Source organism: Callithrix jacchus, chromosome 12 (genome assembly GCF_049354715.1).
Source record: "Callithrix jacchus isolate 240 chromosome 12, calJac240_pri, whole genome shotgun sequence".
NCBI classification, from domain to species: domain Eukaryota; kingdom Metazoa; phylum Chordata; class Mammalia; order Primates; family Cebidae; genus Callithrix; species Callithrix jacchus.
This window is the reverse complement of record NC_133513.1, coordinates 126,796,827-126,813,712: the sequence shown is the minus strand read 5'-3', so window position 1 is coordinate 126,813,712 and position 16,886 is coordinate 126,796,827. Positions and strand designations below refer to the sequence as shown.

At 55.6% G+C, this 16,886-nt stretch overlaps 1 protein-coding gene across 1 annotated transcript; it reads right to left on the bottom strand.

The window, feature by feature from the left end:
* Window positions 1-1,031: 1,031 nt before the first annotated feature.
* Window positions 1,032-16,570, bottom strand: LOC100396819 (scavenger receptor cysteine-rich domain-containing protein SCART1). Its single transcript, XM_078346867.1, has 19 exons — window positions 16,514-16,570; window positions 15,872-15,991; window positions 14,528-14,661; window positions 14,205-14,332; window positions 13,437-13,760; window positions 12,868-12,973; window positions 12,504-12,673; window positions 12,007-12,318; window positions 11,749-11,888; window positions 11,080-11,620; window positions 7,275-7,580; window positions 6,793-7,110; window positions 6,405-6,719; window positions 6,013-6,327; window positions 5,468-5,536; window positions 5,078-5,392; window positions 4,242-4,388; window positions 3,419-3,529; window positions 1,032-2,897 (listed from the first exon to the last, which is right to left on the bottom strand). The coding sequence occupies exons 1-19, from the start codon at window positions 16,568-16,570 to the stop codon at window positions 2,782-2,784; spliced, it is 4,044 nt and encodes a 1,347-aa protein (XP_078202993.1). The 3' UTR covers window positions 1,032-2,781.
* Between the last annotated feature and the right edge of the window lie 316 nt (window positions 16,571-16,886).

Sequence of the window (16,886 nt, the reverse complement as noted above, 5' to 3'; positions counted from 1 at the left end):
TTCACACCAACAAACCTGAAAACTTAGGTTATATGTACGATTCATTTTAAAAAGCGCTGAGCAAAGCAGAGCTAGTAGTGTGGGAAGGAGGAAGGTCCGTTTTTAAAGTTTCCTTTCTTGTTAAAGAAAAAGTGTGCTACTAACTTTGTGAAGCCCTATCCTATGTAGCTGTTAGACATGCCGTGCTTACAGGCATGTAGTACATTCTATGTCCTTGCACTTTAACCAAGATATCTGTGCTGGACGGGCTCACAGGCATGTCCCAGCTCTCCGTTGCTTTTACCTGTTTAGAAAAGTTTTTCTTCTTTTTTGAGACTGAGTGTCGCTCTGTCGCACAGGCTGGAGTGCAATGGCGCAATCTCAGCTCACCGCAGCCTCCGCCTCCCAGGTTCAAGCAATTCTCCTGTGTCAGCCTCCCGAGTAGCTGGGATTACAGGCACGCACTGCCATACCTGGCTAATTTTTGTATTTTTAGTAAAGACAGGGTTTCTCCATGTTGGCCAAGATGGTCTTGATCTCCTGACCTCGTGATCTGCCCACCTCAGCCTCCCAAAGTGCTGGGATTACAGGTGTGAGCCACCATACCCGGCCTAGAAAAGTTTTAAGTTATCAGCCAATAGGGTTTTAATTTAGATTGTGAGCCCTGGCTCCAACCAACGGAGATCAGACACAGCAGTAAGGACAACCCCAAATGCATAAGGGATAAATGTGTCTGCTTTACCTTTGCTCCTTGTACTCTCGTGGCAGGATGGCTAGCGAGGGTACGCTTTCTGTGGTCCAGGATGTAAAAACTGCATTGCTGAAAAGTCTTTTGTCTCAGTGCTAACTTTTCTTTGTGACACCAAACATCTATTGCCAACAAATATGAAAGAGAGAATCTGAATGTGTCAGTTATTTATTTTTAAAAATTAAATCTGGAAAAAAAAACCCTCCTAAAAAGGAAACTCCAGACCCAGATAGAGAGCTTTACTAGTGAATTCTTCCAAACATTTAAGGATAAATAAAACCAATGCTGCATAAACTCTTGCAAATGTTTTTTATGTTTTTTTTTATTTTACTTGAAGTTCTGGAATACAAGTGTAGTAAGTGCAGGTTTGTTACATAGGTATCCACATGCCACGGTGGTTTGCTGCACCCATCAACCCATTATCTACATTAGGTATTTCTCCTAATGCTATCCCTCCCCTAACCCCCTCCCCCAACGCCCCATGTGTGATGTTCCCCTCCCTGTGTCCATGTGTTCTCACTGTTTGACTCCCACTTATGAGTGAGAACATGCAGTGTTTGGTTTTCTGTTCCTATGTTAGTTTGCTGAGAATGATGATTTCCAGCTTCATCCATGTCCCTGCAAAGGACATGATGAACTCATCCTTTTTATGGCTGCATAGTATTCCATGGTGTATATGTGCCAGACTTTCTCTATCCAGTCTATCATTAATGGGTAATCAGAATGAACAGGCCACCTACAGAATGGGAGAAAATTTTTTCAATCTATCCATCTGACAAAGGGCTAATAACCAGAATCTACAAGGAACTTAAACAAATTTACAAGAAAAAGGCAAACAACCCCATCAAAAAGTGGGTGAAAGATATGAACAGACACTTCTCAAAAGAAGACATTTATGTGGCCAAAAAACATGAAAAAAAGCTCATCACTGGTCACTAGAGAAATGCAAATCAAAACCACAATGAGATACCATCTCATGCCAGTTAGAATGGCGATCATTAAAAAATCTGGAGACAGCAGATGCTGGAGAGGATGTGGAGAAATAGAAATGCTTTTACACTGTTGTGGGAGTATAAATGAGCAAATATTTTTTTAAAGAGAGAATACGTTCTAACTCTTATGAGACCTGAATAATCTTCATACCAAAAATTAAACAAAAATATTACAACAAAAGAAAAAAATGATATCAATTTCTGTTTTAAACAGTGACCCAACATATTACCAAACTAATTCCTGTGAAATATAAAAAGAATAATATATCATGACAAAGTTAGATTTGTTTAACCCAAGGTTAATTTAACATATGAAATCAATCATATATCATCTTAATAGATGCAAAAAAGAATTTGATAAAAGTCAACACTTATGATAAAAAGTAAAACCCTTAACAGACTAGGGATAGGCTGGGTTTTCCTTGATCTGATAAATAGCATCTACAAAACCAAGCATCAAATATTATATTTAATAGTTAAATGAAACATGGAGCAGGTTTGCTTTGAGTCCATGAATGAGACAAGGCCACCTCTGTTCAACACGGGACAAAAGTCACAGCCCACGAAAGAAGGCACAGAAAGAGAAATTAAAGGGACACCGGTTGGAAGGTGAGGACAAATCTGAATATCCACGGCGACTGCACAAGTAGGACATCTAAAAGGTACTCTGGATTCGATTAAGAAGAAAGAAGAAGGTTCTGGCTTGGGAGCTCGCCAACACACTTCTGGGCAGCAGGAGCGAGCTGTGGAGCAGAAGATGAACACGGCACCATGTGGCTCTAAACCACGAACACAACCACTGATTTCCATACACATTTGCATTTGCTGTAATGCGTGGGAAATATGAAGGTTACACAGCACGACTGTCCACAGCGATGGCGCTCGAAGGGGACAGGGGGCTAGAGCCAGGCAGGGCCTGGAAGGATGGAATTTTATACGGATGTGGGGGACACAGCAAGAGAAAGGCACCCATGATGTTCTCACGAAATCCGCTACAATTGTAGAAGACAATGAAGAACTGTGATTTTGACGACCAGCTGGTGTACCTCACCCTCAGGTGCTTCACGGTGTCATCTCCTCCAGCGGAAAGGCAGCCTCGTCATATCCATGAGAAAGAGGTCTGCTGCCTCCTCCCTCCTCACGTGTAGACTGTCCCTCCAGGAGGTTAGACACCTCCCCTGAAATTGGCACAAGAGACACCACATGACCAAATCCGCACACGTGCGAGTTGTCCCCAAAGCACATCTGGCAAGCTGGAAAGAAACATGTCAGCCAGAAAGCGCTGGAGGCATCTCGACACGGAAGCGCCTCAAGCGCCCTGTGACAGCAGCACAGTTCCCACAGGTGAGGAAACAGGCCGAGTCAGCTGCACGTGTACAGAGAGCTTGGAATATGGCCCTGCCAGACCCACGGCTCCCAGCCCTCTTCTCCCACCACGGGGCAGGCCTCTCCGATGGGGACTGCAGCCGCTGACTCTGCCCTCACTGGTGTGGCCCTGCTCTCCCCTGCCCATGGGTCCCTTGCATCCATGAGCCCTGTGGTCAGCAGCCTTCTGAGGCCAAGGCCCTATGGTCAGCGTCCCCTCTCATTGCATCTTGTGGTCAGCATCCATAGCCCACCCCAGAGCTCACCCCTGAGCTGGGGCACACACCCACCTGTGGCTTCTGCATCCACCTTTACCACACCCCATCCTCCTCACCTTGGGGCATGGCCTCAGCCTCCACGATTTCCTCATACAGTCCTGCTGATGGCATTTCCCCAATGACATCATAGATGGCTTCTCCAGGAGATTCCTCGGATCTTCCCAGACCTGAGGCAAGGTGAGCGTGGTCACACGCAGGCCCTCAGTGTGGGCTGGGATTGGGGGAACCATGGCCACAAGGCCAGACCCCCAGAGCCCTCCCATCCCTGGCCAGTAAACCACATGATGCTTCCCAGTGGGCCCCAATGTGTTGTCTGAGGGGGACCTTCTGGGGTCTTGAGGGCTGGAGGCTGACATGTCTGCCATACTCTGTGGCCTATAAAAGGAGCCCGAAGTGAGACCTGCCTCGAGGCTGAAGCAACTCTGCCTTGGATGCTGATCCACCATGTTGACTTCTGATTAACTCTAGTTCTGGGAACTCCTCTAAGATTTCCATTTTATCTACTGTTTCTTGGTAAGATCATGCACTCACTGTAAATCCTGCCCTTAAGCAATTGTTCTACACGTCCCCTTCCCCTAGGGTATGTAAGTTCCAGTTCTGGGGGATGACAGCCTGGGCATCTGCCGTCTCAGCTGGAAGCCATCCAAGGCATGGACATGGCTTGTCTTCACAAGTCCCTTTTAAGCATTTCTTTCTAAGAAACTGGATTTGTCTGCCTCTTTCTTCAGCTTCTCAGTTCCTTGGATTCTGGGGACGGGTCTGCATAGGCCTGAGCACTGCAGAGCACCCCGCCTGCCCAGACCCCAGCACCATGTTGGCGCTGTGAGCTCCTCTTGCTCCTGCACACCAGCTGATGGGTCAGGGTAGGCTCGTGCTTACCCCTCTGCATGACTTGTGTGACTCGAGGTAGAATCAGAAAGGCCAAGAGGCCCAGAAGGAGAGGACCAAGAAGGGCTCCCAGGGTGACACTGACAGCCTGGAGTGTCCAGCAGGGTGCTCCAGGCGGTGGGGAGCCTGGGCCAGGTTCTGAGGAAGGAGAGGTCTTGAGCCAGCAGGGTGGCAAGGGGGGGCATGCACACCCTCGGCAGGACAGAGTGGCTCCGAGGGCCAAGCCACACCCTCACCCTCATGGGGGACCTGCAAGTTGGAAATGCTGGGGGTTATCTTCTGGTTTTAGGGGCATGGAGCAACCCAGAATGGCTGGTGTCCATGTGGGCAACTGCTCTCAAGGGACATCCTCCTTCCTTGGTAAAACAGTGAGGGACATGGCCCCCAAGCAGATAGATGCCAGGGCAAGTCACAAGAGGTGAGCAGAGCACAGAGCAGCTCAGGTCAAGTTACCCATTGCTGCCATTTTTGTTAAGCTCATTTCTGTGGTTAACTGTTTTCTGCAAAGAGAATGAGGGGCAGGCTTTGGGAACAGGTGAACCAGCAAACACCCAGATGACACTTAAACCCCAGATGAACAAGGATTGGGATAAACAAAAGGGAATTCCCAAAAAAAGATTATAAGGACATCCCAGGAGATGCATGTCCCAACCAGGCCTCCACAGCAAACCGGCTTATCCCAGAAAAACGTGAGGGTGGATACAAACCCACTAAACCTGGGGACTGCTCTCCGGCCAAGCGAAGCGACAGAGCAGGACTCAAGGCTGACTTCCCATCCCAGTGCCCTCTGCTTGCCCCATGACCCATTTCCCACCATCCCCACTCACCCATGCAGCGCACGCCCGCATCCTCCTTGTGCGCACAGTCTCCGCGTCCCCACCGCTCCGCAGCGCAGTCCCACAGGGACCCCTCGCTGCCCCGGCAGCCCACCTCGTCCAGCCACACCGGCCCGGAGCCAGGGCCAAAGGCGGCGGCCCCCAGGGCGGCGACGGCGGGACCACAGCCCAGCTGGCGGCACACCACCTCCGCATCCGCCAGGTCCCAGGCGTCGTCGCACACGGTGCCCCAAGAGCCCGCGTGCCAGAGCTCCACGCGCCCAGAGCAGCGGTCCTGGCCCCCGCGCAAACGCACTGCGCCCTCCTCTGCAAAAGGGGCTGCCGTCACTCGGGGGCTGGACCGGGGTGGGCAGGGGGACAGGGACAAGGACAGAGGGGTACCTGGGCAGCTGAGCGAGGAGGAGCAGTTGAGGGTCTCCCCAGGGTCCTGAGGAACTTCTCCTGCCTTTTCTGCGTAGGAAATTGGGACCCGTTTCTGTATTTGCCAGCTCAGCAGCTTAAGTTTTGTAAAATATTTTTCATTTCCTTTTTCTCTCTGTCTCCCCAGCACAGCAACTTTTGCTGGCTAAAGAGAGAACTCTGTTTAAGCAAAGGCTCTCCACATGGAATTAGATTCCACAGACTGTGCCTGAGACTCTCCAAGGGGCACGTCTCCCTGCAGGATGTCCTCAGACAATACCAGGAAGTGCAGGGGCCCTGCTTCCCTCACTGGGGAGATCTCCAGATGTTCCCCGCCCCCCCACCCGCCCCCCCCAGCGCAGAGCCTCGGAGCAGGGACGGTCCCCTTTCACTGGACCAGCACAGGGCAGTCATACAGAATGAGGACAATGGAAACTGACATTTCCTCTCCCAGGAAAGGGCCCATGCAGACACAGTGTGGGGCCACTCGGAGACCCTCTCCACCAACTTCAGGCCCACCCACTCACCCGTGCACAGGACCCAGGCTTCCTCTCCGCTGGAGCATGAATGCTGGTCCCAGGGAGCTGACGGACACTGCCACAGGGACTGGTCATGTCTGTCCCTGCACTGGATGGAGGCCACCCAGAGAAACTCAGTGGCCGACCGGCTCCCTGCCACGGCCTGCAGCTGCCCGTGAGACCCACAACCCAGCTGCTCACACAGGACCCGCAGGGAGGCCGGACTCAAGGTGCGGCAGACACCACCCCAGGTCCCATTGTAGAAAACTTCCAGCCGCCCTGCGCATGGCTGCCTGTGGCTCTGCAGCCTCAGATCCGTGAACTCTGCAGTGAGAAAAGCCAGTCAGCAAGGCCCAGCTAAGAGTGTGGGTGGGGACCACAGGGTGGACAGGCTTCCGGACCTGAGCAGAAGACGCCGGCGTCCTCCTTGTGGCTGCAGTCATGCTGGCCCCAGCCCGCCGACGGGCACTGCCACAGCGCAGACTCGTGGCCCTGGCAGCCCAGTTCGTCCAGCCAGATGCGCCCTGCCCCGGCTCCAAAGTGCGCGGCCCCCGGGGCGCTCAGGGCGCGGCCACAGCCCAGCTGCCTGCAGACCACGTGCGCGTCCCGCAGGTCCCAGGTGTCGTCACACACGGTGCCCCACGCGCCCCCGCGCAGCACCTCCACGCGCCCCGCACAGCGCCCCGGCCCCGCGGCCAGCCGCACCCCGAGGCTCCCTGCGGAGAGACAGAGTCAGGGCGCCCCGCGCCGCGCGGCCACGGCCCAAGGGGGACGCGGTTCCACCCTCACCCGAGCACACCACGCCGGCGTCCCGCGAGGTCCCCGCGGGCTCCCGCAGCGTCGCGGACACGTTGCACTGGGTCAGGCGGGTCTCGGTGCCCACACAGCGTGCGCGGCTCAGCGCCACCTGGACGGACCTGCGGCTGGGGGCGGGCGCGTCGTAGGCTCGCTGGGCCCCTCCGCACCCCAGCTGCCGGCACACCACGCCCGCGCCGCGCAGGTCCCAGGCGTCGTCCAGGACGCGGCCCCACACGCCGTCCAGGGAGACCTCCACGCGGCCGTCACAGCGGCTCTGTCCTTCCCTCAGCCGCAGGGCGTGGGGGAGACCTGGGGATGGGGACGCACGGGGGCCTCAGGGTGTCAGGGGGAGGGACCCAGGACCACAGCCCCCAGGCAGGCCAGTCCCTCTCAGCCCCTCTGTCCTTCCTTGCACCCTCTGTCCACAGCTCTCGCTCACCCTCCTCCTCCTCCACAGTCCTGGCTGCACCCACCTGAGCACACTGCGGAGGCCGAGTTTCCCGGGCCACAGGCCGGGGCCCCCAGGGTGCTTACTGGGCAATTCCACAAGTAGGGCTCTGTCCCCTCACAGTGAAATGCGTCAGGCCAGATGGCAGCGTCCCCGCCCCCAAAATGGCCTCCTCGAGGTGCGGCCACCGCGTTGCCACAGTTGAGCTGGTGGCAGAGGACGGTGGCGTCTGCTATGTCCCAGTGGGTGGCACAGAGGGGCGCCCAGGACCCCTGCACCTGGAGCTCCACGCGGCCCTCACAGCTGCTGCTGCCGTTGACCAGCCTGAACTCTGGGGGAGAAGAGGAGTCAGTGTGGCTGGGGACACAGACCCGACTTCACTGGGCCTTCATGCCAGCCTATTTCACAGTCCGCTCCCAGACTTGCGGGGACAGACTGAGGGCTCAGAACAGCTTTGGTGAGTGAGGTCACCACAAATTGCCTGGGAAATCCAAAATGTATGCCTTCACTTAAGCCGTGATTAAGCCGGGAAAACTATCAAAATATAGTCAGTGCTCTGGGTAGTGCTCTGGAACGCATCCATCACAGAGCAATGCTAATAAAGACGGTGCTGAATGCTGTCTCAACAAGCGGGAGGTGCGCACCAAGACGGAGCCCCACACGCCCTGCACAGCCGGCTTCTCTTAGCCAGCCAGAGCTCTGGGAAACCGGGCAGCACCTCTGCTCACTCAGACCCCACCATGCTGCTGCACCTGGATGTTGGTGTGTGCCTGGTTAAAAATACTCACACCCTGCACCTGGGAGGAAATGTGTGGGTAGGAAGCAGCAACAATATACATGGTGAGTAAGGGACCCCACAGCTCGTCTCCCTCTAATGTAACTAATGTAATGATTAGGTAGTAAAACTCATAACCAATTTTGTTGAAATTCCAGTATCTTGGAACAACCTGGAAACACTTAACGAAGAAATAAGAGGCAGATTTGGTTCTGCATAAGGAAGGAGAGAAGAACAATGCAGAGTAGACAGTGATTTGCCTTAGTATTGAGGGTGAGCCCCAGCAAAGGGTTGACTTGCAAAGACTGGAAGACTCAGGAGTGCTTGTCTGTTTTTTACTATGCATTTAAGGAAATATGTCTAATCACTAACTCCCACTGCACCAAGAGAAAAGAGACCAGTGGTCACAGGTGACAAAGAAGAGTCTTTATAAAAGGAGTTTAGAAAAGTCATTAAACAAGCAACTATCAGCAACAACTAACCCTGGCTTCTAGCAAAAACGTTAGGCAAAGTAATCAGAAATTATGATGCATTTATACGGGGAAAAAGGAAATAGAGACAGTGCTTGAGAATGCCGAGTCATTAGACTTACTAGACAAATACTTTAAACTCACTGTCTTCGATATGCTCAAAGACCTGAGGGAAACAAGACAATGATATCTCACCAAATAAGTAATACTAATAAAAATAAATAAATACTAATAAAAAGGAATCGAGTAGATTTTCTGGAGCTTAAAAGTTCAATAACAAATGAAACGTTCACTAAAAGGTTCAACAGTGACCCCTTGAGCAGGCAAAAGATAGTCTGTGAAATTGAATATAAGTCAATTCAGATTATCTACCCTGAGGAGCAGAAAGAAAAAAGAATGAAGAAAAATCAGTAGATCCCAAAAGACCTGTGGGACACCATCAAGTATATCAACAGATGCATAATCAGAGTCACAGAAAGAGCAGAGGATACTGGCTCTTCCAGAGAATAAGAAATTTAAAAAAAAGAGAGAGAGAGAGAACGTGATAGAAAAATATTTCAAAAAATTCCAAGTTTGATGAAAGACAGAAGTCTACATCCAAGAAGCCCAACAAACCTCAAGTTATACTGAAAACTATGTGCAGTGAGATACTATAATCAAACTCTCAAAAGCCAAATAAAAAGAAAGAGTCTTCAAAGCAGCAAGAGACAAGTGACTCATCATGTACAAGGGACCCTCAGTAAAGCCAGCACTTGCCTTCCCATCGGAAACCACGGAAGCCAGAAAGCAGTGGGGTAGCATATTTACAGTGCCGAAAGGAAAACCTCATCACTCCAAAATTCTGTATTAAAATGAAGGGGAATTTAAACAAAGGCTGAGGAAATTCACTGCTATTAGACTTGTCCTTCACGGAATGCTAAAGGGTTTAATTACTATGTGTCCAAATGTGTCCATTTAAAGAAGAATGAAATAATAATAATAATATTTACCAAGGAGGTCCAAGACAGACTTGTACACTGAAAACTACAAAACCTTTTTTAAAACAATCAGCGAAAATCTAAACAAATGCAAAGACATCCTGTGTTCATATATTGAGAGATTTAATATTGTTAAGCTTGAAATACTCCCAAGCCAATCTACAGATTTCACAAAATCCCTATCAAAATCCCAACAGCCATTTTTTGTTCAGAAATAGAACTGGTAGTAAAATTCACATGGAATTTCAAGGGACCTTAAATAACCAAAGCAATACTGAAAAAGAAAAAGTTACAGGACTCATTCCCTATTTCAAAACTACGACAGAACTACGAAAATCAACAGAGTATGCCCTTGGCATAAAAATACACATAAGTCAACAGAGCAGATTGAATGTCCCAAAGTCACTCTACGCCCGCGAGGGCAACAGATCTTCACACGGTGTGAGGAAGAGTCACCAGGGAGAGACCAGCTAATCATCACCAAAGGTGTGTGTGTATTCAGACTTCACCCTGTGCAATTATTATGTGTCATTTTAGAACAATAAATACATATGTTTTAAAAAGTGAGGACAGAATAGCATCTTCAACAAATGGTCAGCTGGATAGACACATGCTCAGAACGAACGGCCCCTTTCCCTACACCGTGTACAAAACGTGATCCATCAAAGAGCAAATAAGAGCCGAAACCATAAAAGCGAGAAAAAAACACGGGAATATTCTTCACGACCTCGGATCAGAGAGTGGATTCCTAGAGATGACACTAAAAGTTTGAGGAACAGGGCCGGGCGCGGTGGCTCACGCCTGTAATCCCAGCACTTTGGGAGGCCAAGGCGGGTGGATCACGAGGTCAAGAGATCGAGATCATCCTGGTCAACACGGTGAAACCCCGTTTCTACTAAAAATACAAAAATTAGCTGGGCATGGTGGCGCGTGCCTGTAATCCCAGCTGCTCGGGAGGCTGAGGCAGGAGAATTGCCTGAACCCAGGAGGCGGAGGTTGCGGTGAGCCGAGATCGCGCCATTGCACTCCAGCCTGGGTGACAAGAGAGAAACTCCGTCTCAAAACAAACAAACAAACAAAGTTCGAGGAACAAAAGGGGAATAAATAGGTAAACGGGACTTCCTCAGAATTAAACGCTGTGCGTGCAGGGAGGTTATCAGAAGAAAAAGACTCCTACGGGCTGGAGGAAATACCTGCCGGTGACACTGGGATGTGGGGTCCGCGTGGAAAAGGGTCCTGAGCAAACATTGCTCCGGAGATGACCGACCTGCGGCCACACACCCGCGAGGGCCGGGGACGGAAGCTCGGGGCGGCGGCAGCGCAGGCCCAGGGCGCGCGGGTTCAAGTCCCGGAGCAGTAGCGCCCGCCCCACCGGCCCCAGCTCCGTCCCACCCACCGCCCCAGCCCCGAGCCCCACGGGCCCCAGCTCCGTCCCGCCCACGGCCCCAGCCCCGAGCCCCACGGACCCGAGCTCCGTCCCACCCACCGCCCCAGCCCCGAGCCCCACCGGCCCCAGCTCCGTCCCACCCACCGCCCCAGCCCCGAGCCCCACCGGCCCCAGCTCCGTCCCGCCCACGGCCCCAGCCCCGAGCCCGCGCCGCGACTTACTTTCCCCCGCGCACCGCAGCCCCGCGTCGTGGCCGGGCCCACATGGGCTCCCGCGTGCCCGCGGGCAGTGGAACAGCAGCGGCTCGGTGCCCGCACAGCGGAAGGCCTCGGTCCACGCCGGCCCCAAGCCCCGGCCGAAGCGGGCGCCCTCGCGCGTGGACACCGCCGCCCCGCACTGCAGCTCCCGGCACACCACGTGGGCCGTGGCCAGGTCCAGGTCCGCGTCGCACACGGTGCCCCAGGTCAGGCCCCGCCGCACCTCCAGGCGCCCGGCGCAGGGGTGCTCGCCGCCCACCAGCCGGGCCTCGGTGTGTCCTGGGGGCAGACGCTGGATGTAGCGCTGGGCAGGACGGGCTCGGTGCAGGCCTCTGGGCAGAGTGACCTGACCACTGCCCTCGGGTCCCACGGGAAGGACAGTCTGAGCTGGCCCGGCCCTTGGCAGGAGAGGTCCTGGGGTGTGCAGGCCAAGGCCTCTCCCACCCTTCTGTCTTCCTGGGGTCCTGGCTCCCACAACAACAGCCCCCACCCCAAGCAAGGATCTCTATCCCAGCGCCCAGGTTCCCCCTCTCCCCCCCATCTGTGTCATGGAGCCTACTCCCAGGGTTGCACCTGGTCCCTGAAAGGCCACTTTAATCACTGTTCACTTTTAAGCCCAGTGCCCAGCCACACCCTGGCCAGGGCCCTGAGGGAGGAGCTGCCATCAGTGTCAGTCATCTCCCCAGGTGACCCCTGGGCCACCAGCCCCTCTCCCTCCCCACGACAGGGGTGCAGTCTGAGGGCAGCAGCATAGGGGCCTTGCTGGGCGGGCACTGAAGCCCCAGGGGACAAGTCCCCTCTCCCCCAGGCCGGGGCCATCCCCTCAGCCCCCGGATGCTGCTCTGAGTGGACACCTCCCGTCTCGGAGATCCTCGGGACAGGCGTCCCTACCTGCACACACCACCTCAGAGTCTGTTGGAAGGTCACAGTGGTCCAGGAAGTTCAGGTTGAATCTGCAGTTGAAGATGCTGAACTCTGTTCCCTGGCAGGAGACGATTTTCGAACCCAGCCAGCCTGGGTGTCCTGAGAGGTAGGGCCTGGATGCCTGGAGCGCCAGGCCGCATCCCAGCCTCCTGCAGAAGACGCTGGCCTCCTTCTGGTGCAAGCCGCACCTTATCGCAGGGCCTTTGGTTATCCGGATCTCCGGGGTCCCCGCACAGGGGCTGCCTCCACCACTCAGCCCCAAGGATGCCAGATTTCCTCCTGTACACACAGAGGCCCAATCTGGTTCCACTTCAGTTCTGCTGGGGACAGCCTCCCACCCCTAACACGTGGACTCCAGAGGACTGAGGCAGAGGGCTTCGTGGAAGGAGGAGGCGTGTGCCGGTCTGCAGCAGAGGCCTTTCTTTCAGGCCCAGGACCCCAGAGGACGCAGCCAGAGACTGTACCTGCCCACTTTAGGTCCCCTCTCCCCACCACACTGGGCCTGAGGCCACCTGCATAGATGGCAGAACAAGCTCCATGCCCTCTGGCATCTGGGGCCTTGCCCACTGGGAGGGCCCCTCTGGTGGAGAGGACAGAAGATGGGAGATGGGCCCGTCTGCTCCTCTGAGGAGCCCTGCAGGCCAGTATCCCAGGCCCTTGGTCACACCCCTCAGGGGTCTCTGCACAGGGCCAGCTGTCTCTGGTGCTGGAGCTCATGCCGTGGATTTTGCAGGCCAGGGCCCTCTGGTGCCAGTGGCCCCTCCTCACCTGTGTCAACACCCTTCATCTCTCTCCTCAAATATGCCACTTTGAGCCTCTGCTTCTCACCAACAATCCAGCGGAGGGGAAAGGGCAGGGTCCCAGCCAGAGCCTGAGTGGGACCACGGTGTTGAAATCTGGGGCAGATCCAGGAGCTCAGAGCCCTGAGTGGGCCCTGGCAAGGGACAGCGCAGGGGCAGAAAGCCAAGACGAGGGCCAGGAGAAAGCCCTTCACTCTGCACCTGCCTGAGCCCCCAGGCTGGTGCCTCCACTCATATCAGCCACTCGGGAGGAAGAGAGGGCCCCTTCACTCCAGAAGGTCCTGTGGCCACCACTGGCCCAGTGCTTGATGGTCGCCAGGAGTCAATGAACCTGAAAGGACTGAACTCAGGCTGGGGTCCCCGCCAGGGCTGCCTGGTGTGAAATGTGTTCCTCAATTGTGCTGTGCTGTCTGGGCCTTCGGGGGGGACACTTGTGGGATCATACAGTGCCATGAGGGTCTGAGGGTCACCCCAGGAAGAAGGGTGTTGTCTTCCACCCTGGGGAGCTCAGGCAGCACCGCTCCTCCCAAGAGTGAAGGTAGTGGGTGGGGGCAGGGCCAAAGGCTGGCAGAAGCGACTCCCGGGCATGCGCCCTACCTGAGCAGTGAACTGCGCCGATGCACTCACACTCGCAGCTGTGCAGCGACCCCCACTCCCCCCGGGAGCACTCCCAGAGCGAGGCCTCCACACCCCGGCACTGCACGCCCCGCAGCAGGGACTTCTGGGCCTCCTGGGGCCACACCACATACGTGGGGACATAGAGGGCGTGACCGCAGCCCAGCTGCCTGCAAATCACAGACGCCTCCCGCAGGCCCCAGTGGTCCCCGCACACCGGGCCCTGCTGCCCCAGGGACTGCACCTGCAGGAGGCCCTCACAGCGGTTTCCGCTCCTCACCAGGGCCAGGGACTCTGCAGCAGGAGCTTCGGGGAAAAGAGCATAGAACGGCAAAGGGCCCTTGAGCACTTTACGTCCAGAAGTCTCAGTGTTAGAAATCCAACTTTCACCTCCCTTGCTCTTGACCTTCCCATTTTCTCACTTCATTAGGATATCACCAATCACATTAACAAACTTAAATGCCAACAAAAATGAACAAAACATTAACCAAAGTGTCCTAAAGACCATTTTCTGAGGAACTTCAACGAGGTTAAGGTCCCAGCCTTTCACACGCACGTGGAAGCCACACAGAAAACAAGCTTCTGGTCACTGCCCGCTCAGGCGCCCTGAGGCGACACCCCAGCCCTCTGGGTCCCCAGCTGAGGCTCACAGGATTCATACCAAGGAGCTCATGGGTCCACTGTTGTGTCGGGGCCCCTCCCCCGTGCTCCGACCCCCAGCGCCCTGCAGACAGCGACACACACACTCACCGGGAGAGAGGGTCCAGCAGGCCAGGAGCAGCGGCCACAGCCCCAGAGTGGACAGCACCATGCCTGGCCAATCTGCTGCTGCTGTGCCACAGGCCGATGCTCCCACGGCAGGGACGTGTGCTTTGCCCCTGTACGGAAGGTGGAGCGACTCAGTGTGAAGCCTTTCTGAGAAGGAAGCCTGTGCACGCCCTTGCCTCCTCCCCCACATCAGAGCTGTCGTCTGTCACCCATGCCTCAACCCGGACGGTGCCAGCAGCATGTGGTAAGGCCAGGCTGGGCTTCCTGCAGCTGCTGCCCGACACAGCCCCACGTGTGAGACGGACCAGTGAGGGCCCCGGAGGCCACAGGTGCTAAGACCAGGGCCTGGAGGGGAGGGATGGAACTTCTCTGCCTCACACAAAGGGTGTGGCTGAAGACCTAGGGTCATGCCAAGCTCACTTGCTGTGAACACACAGACCTAGCAATGGGAGCAAAATCCTGAAAAATGTGCATGCCCTATGACCCGAATGTGTAAGAGATGTGGCCTCCCTGTGAGACTGTGTTCGTGGGAAGCCACCAGATGCAGCAAAGGATTAAATCAGACGCAGCCCCTGTGACGAGCCCGGAAAGGCCACCCTTAAACACTGTGGGGTAAACATTTGCATTTGAGCAAGTCAGCCTGCCAGCTACACGTTTTTAGAGATGGGTTTTCCGTGCTGCCCAGGCTGGTCTCAAACTTCTGGATTCAGGTGATCCTCCCAAAGTGCTGGGATTACAGGCGTCAGCCACTGCATCTGACCTGTTTTAAAATTTATAATAATTAAGGATGTATTATTTTGTAAGGAGCATAAAATTAATGAAGGTTAATTTCCAATAGATCTACCAGAGAGCCAGATCAGGAGAGAGCGACTCGGGTTTTTAGACCTCTCTGTAGGAGGCCAGGAGCGTGAGAGGGAAACAGATTTCCAGAGAAGACCGCAGACCCCTCTGCCAGGCTGTTTGTGCCAGAGCCCAGCGCCCGGGCCCTGCAGCTGCCCCAGGAGTTCCCCACACTGCTGCTGGGGGACCTAGTGAAATAAATGGGAGGGCCAAGACCAGCGCAAAGGGCAAGGCTGCACGTGCAGCGACGCCAGGGTCCTCTGCTCCACAAGTGTCCTCCGGGTCCATGTCTCATGCTCAGACCTCACCCCATTTCCTGCCACCGTGTTTCTCTCGCCCCACGGCCCACTCCACACACCTTCTCATGCCTCCCCCACCCACCCCAGGGATGATCCACATCCCCTACCCCCGACCTTGGCCCCAAGCACATGCCTCGCACAGAGTCAAGCCAGGTTGGCAACCCTTGATCAGAGGTTCCCTGAGAGGAGGCCCTGCCGGTCCTCAGAGGGCAAGGTATGCTGAGACGTTAGGTTAGCCCTCCGCCCCCAGCTCTGTCAGGAGCTGCTCCAGCTGCACCCCAAGAAGCTGGCCACACCTCCTCGGCACCACATTTCTGTCCGGACGCCCTGTCCACATGCTGTGGACCTCGCTGTGGCTCCCTCACTGAGCTTCCTGTCTGAGGAAGGGGGCTTCTAGTTTATCTTCTCCACCCAAAGGGGTCCTTGGACCCAAACAGGGGCCCCCTCTCATCCCTGGAAGTTGGGACAGAGAAGGAGCTTTGGGGGAGGGGAGGCAGTGTGCAGAGAGACCCCAGGGGCATAGTTGAGGTCCTCATTGCTCACGGAGCCACTATCAGTGAAGGCCATAGCACACCGCCCACAGGCCAAAGCAAACACAGAGGCCGGACGGGCCCACGCGGCCGAAAGACCCTACAGACAACGGACTCACCGGGTTTTACCAGGTGCCGAACACTGAGAGGACGAAGTCAGAAAAGATGCAGACATGCCTGGTGGGGTCCTGGGAGGGGGGGTCCTGAGTGGGGAGTCCTGAGTGGGGGGTCCTGGGTGGGGGGGTCCTGGGTGGGGGGTTCTGAGTGGGGGGTTCCTGAGTGGGGGGTCCTGGGTGGGGGGTCCTGGGTGGGGTTCCTGGGTGGGGTGTCCTGAGTGGGGGTCCTGGGTGGGGTGTCCTGGGTGGGGTGTCCTGAGTGGGGGTCCTCGGTGGGGTGTCCTGGGTGGGGTGTCCTGGGTGGGGGGTCATGGGGGGGTCCTGGGGGGGATCCTGGGGGGGTCCTGGGTGGGGGGGGTCCTGGGTGGGTGTGATCTTTGGCAGGTCAGGTCCTGGAAGGGTGTGGTCAGCAGTGGGGATGGTCAGGAAGAGCTTGGGGGCCTATCAGAGCAGTGTAGCTATAAGAAATGGAGATACTGGCTCCAAGCCCCCAGCTGAGCCCTCACCATCCTTTGCAGCACTGTGTGTTCAGATGAAAGGTGGGGCCCCCAGGGACAGTTCATCGGGGAACCACCCTATGCTTAGGGCCCCAACCTTGGAGGTTAGATGGGAGCAGAAAAAAGGAACGGTCCAAGAGGCCGCCTGACTGGGGTCCCCTGACCCTCCCGCCTGACTGGGAGACCCCTGATCCTCCCGCCTGACTGTGGGCCCCTGACCCTCCCGCCTGATTGGGAGGCCCCCAACCCTCCCGCCTGACTAGGGACCCCCGACCCTCCCGCCTGACTGGGGGTTCCCGACCCTCCCGCCTGACTGGGGGTTGCCGACCCTCCTGCCTGACTGGGGGTCCCCTGACCCTCCTGCCTGACTGGGGGTCCCCTG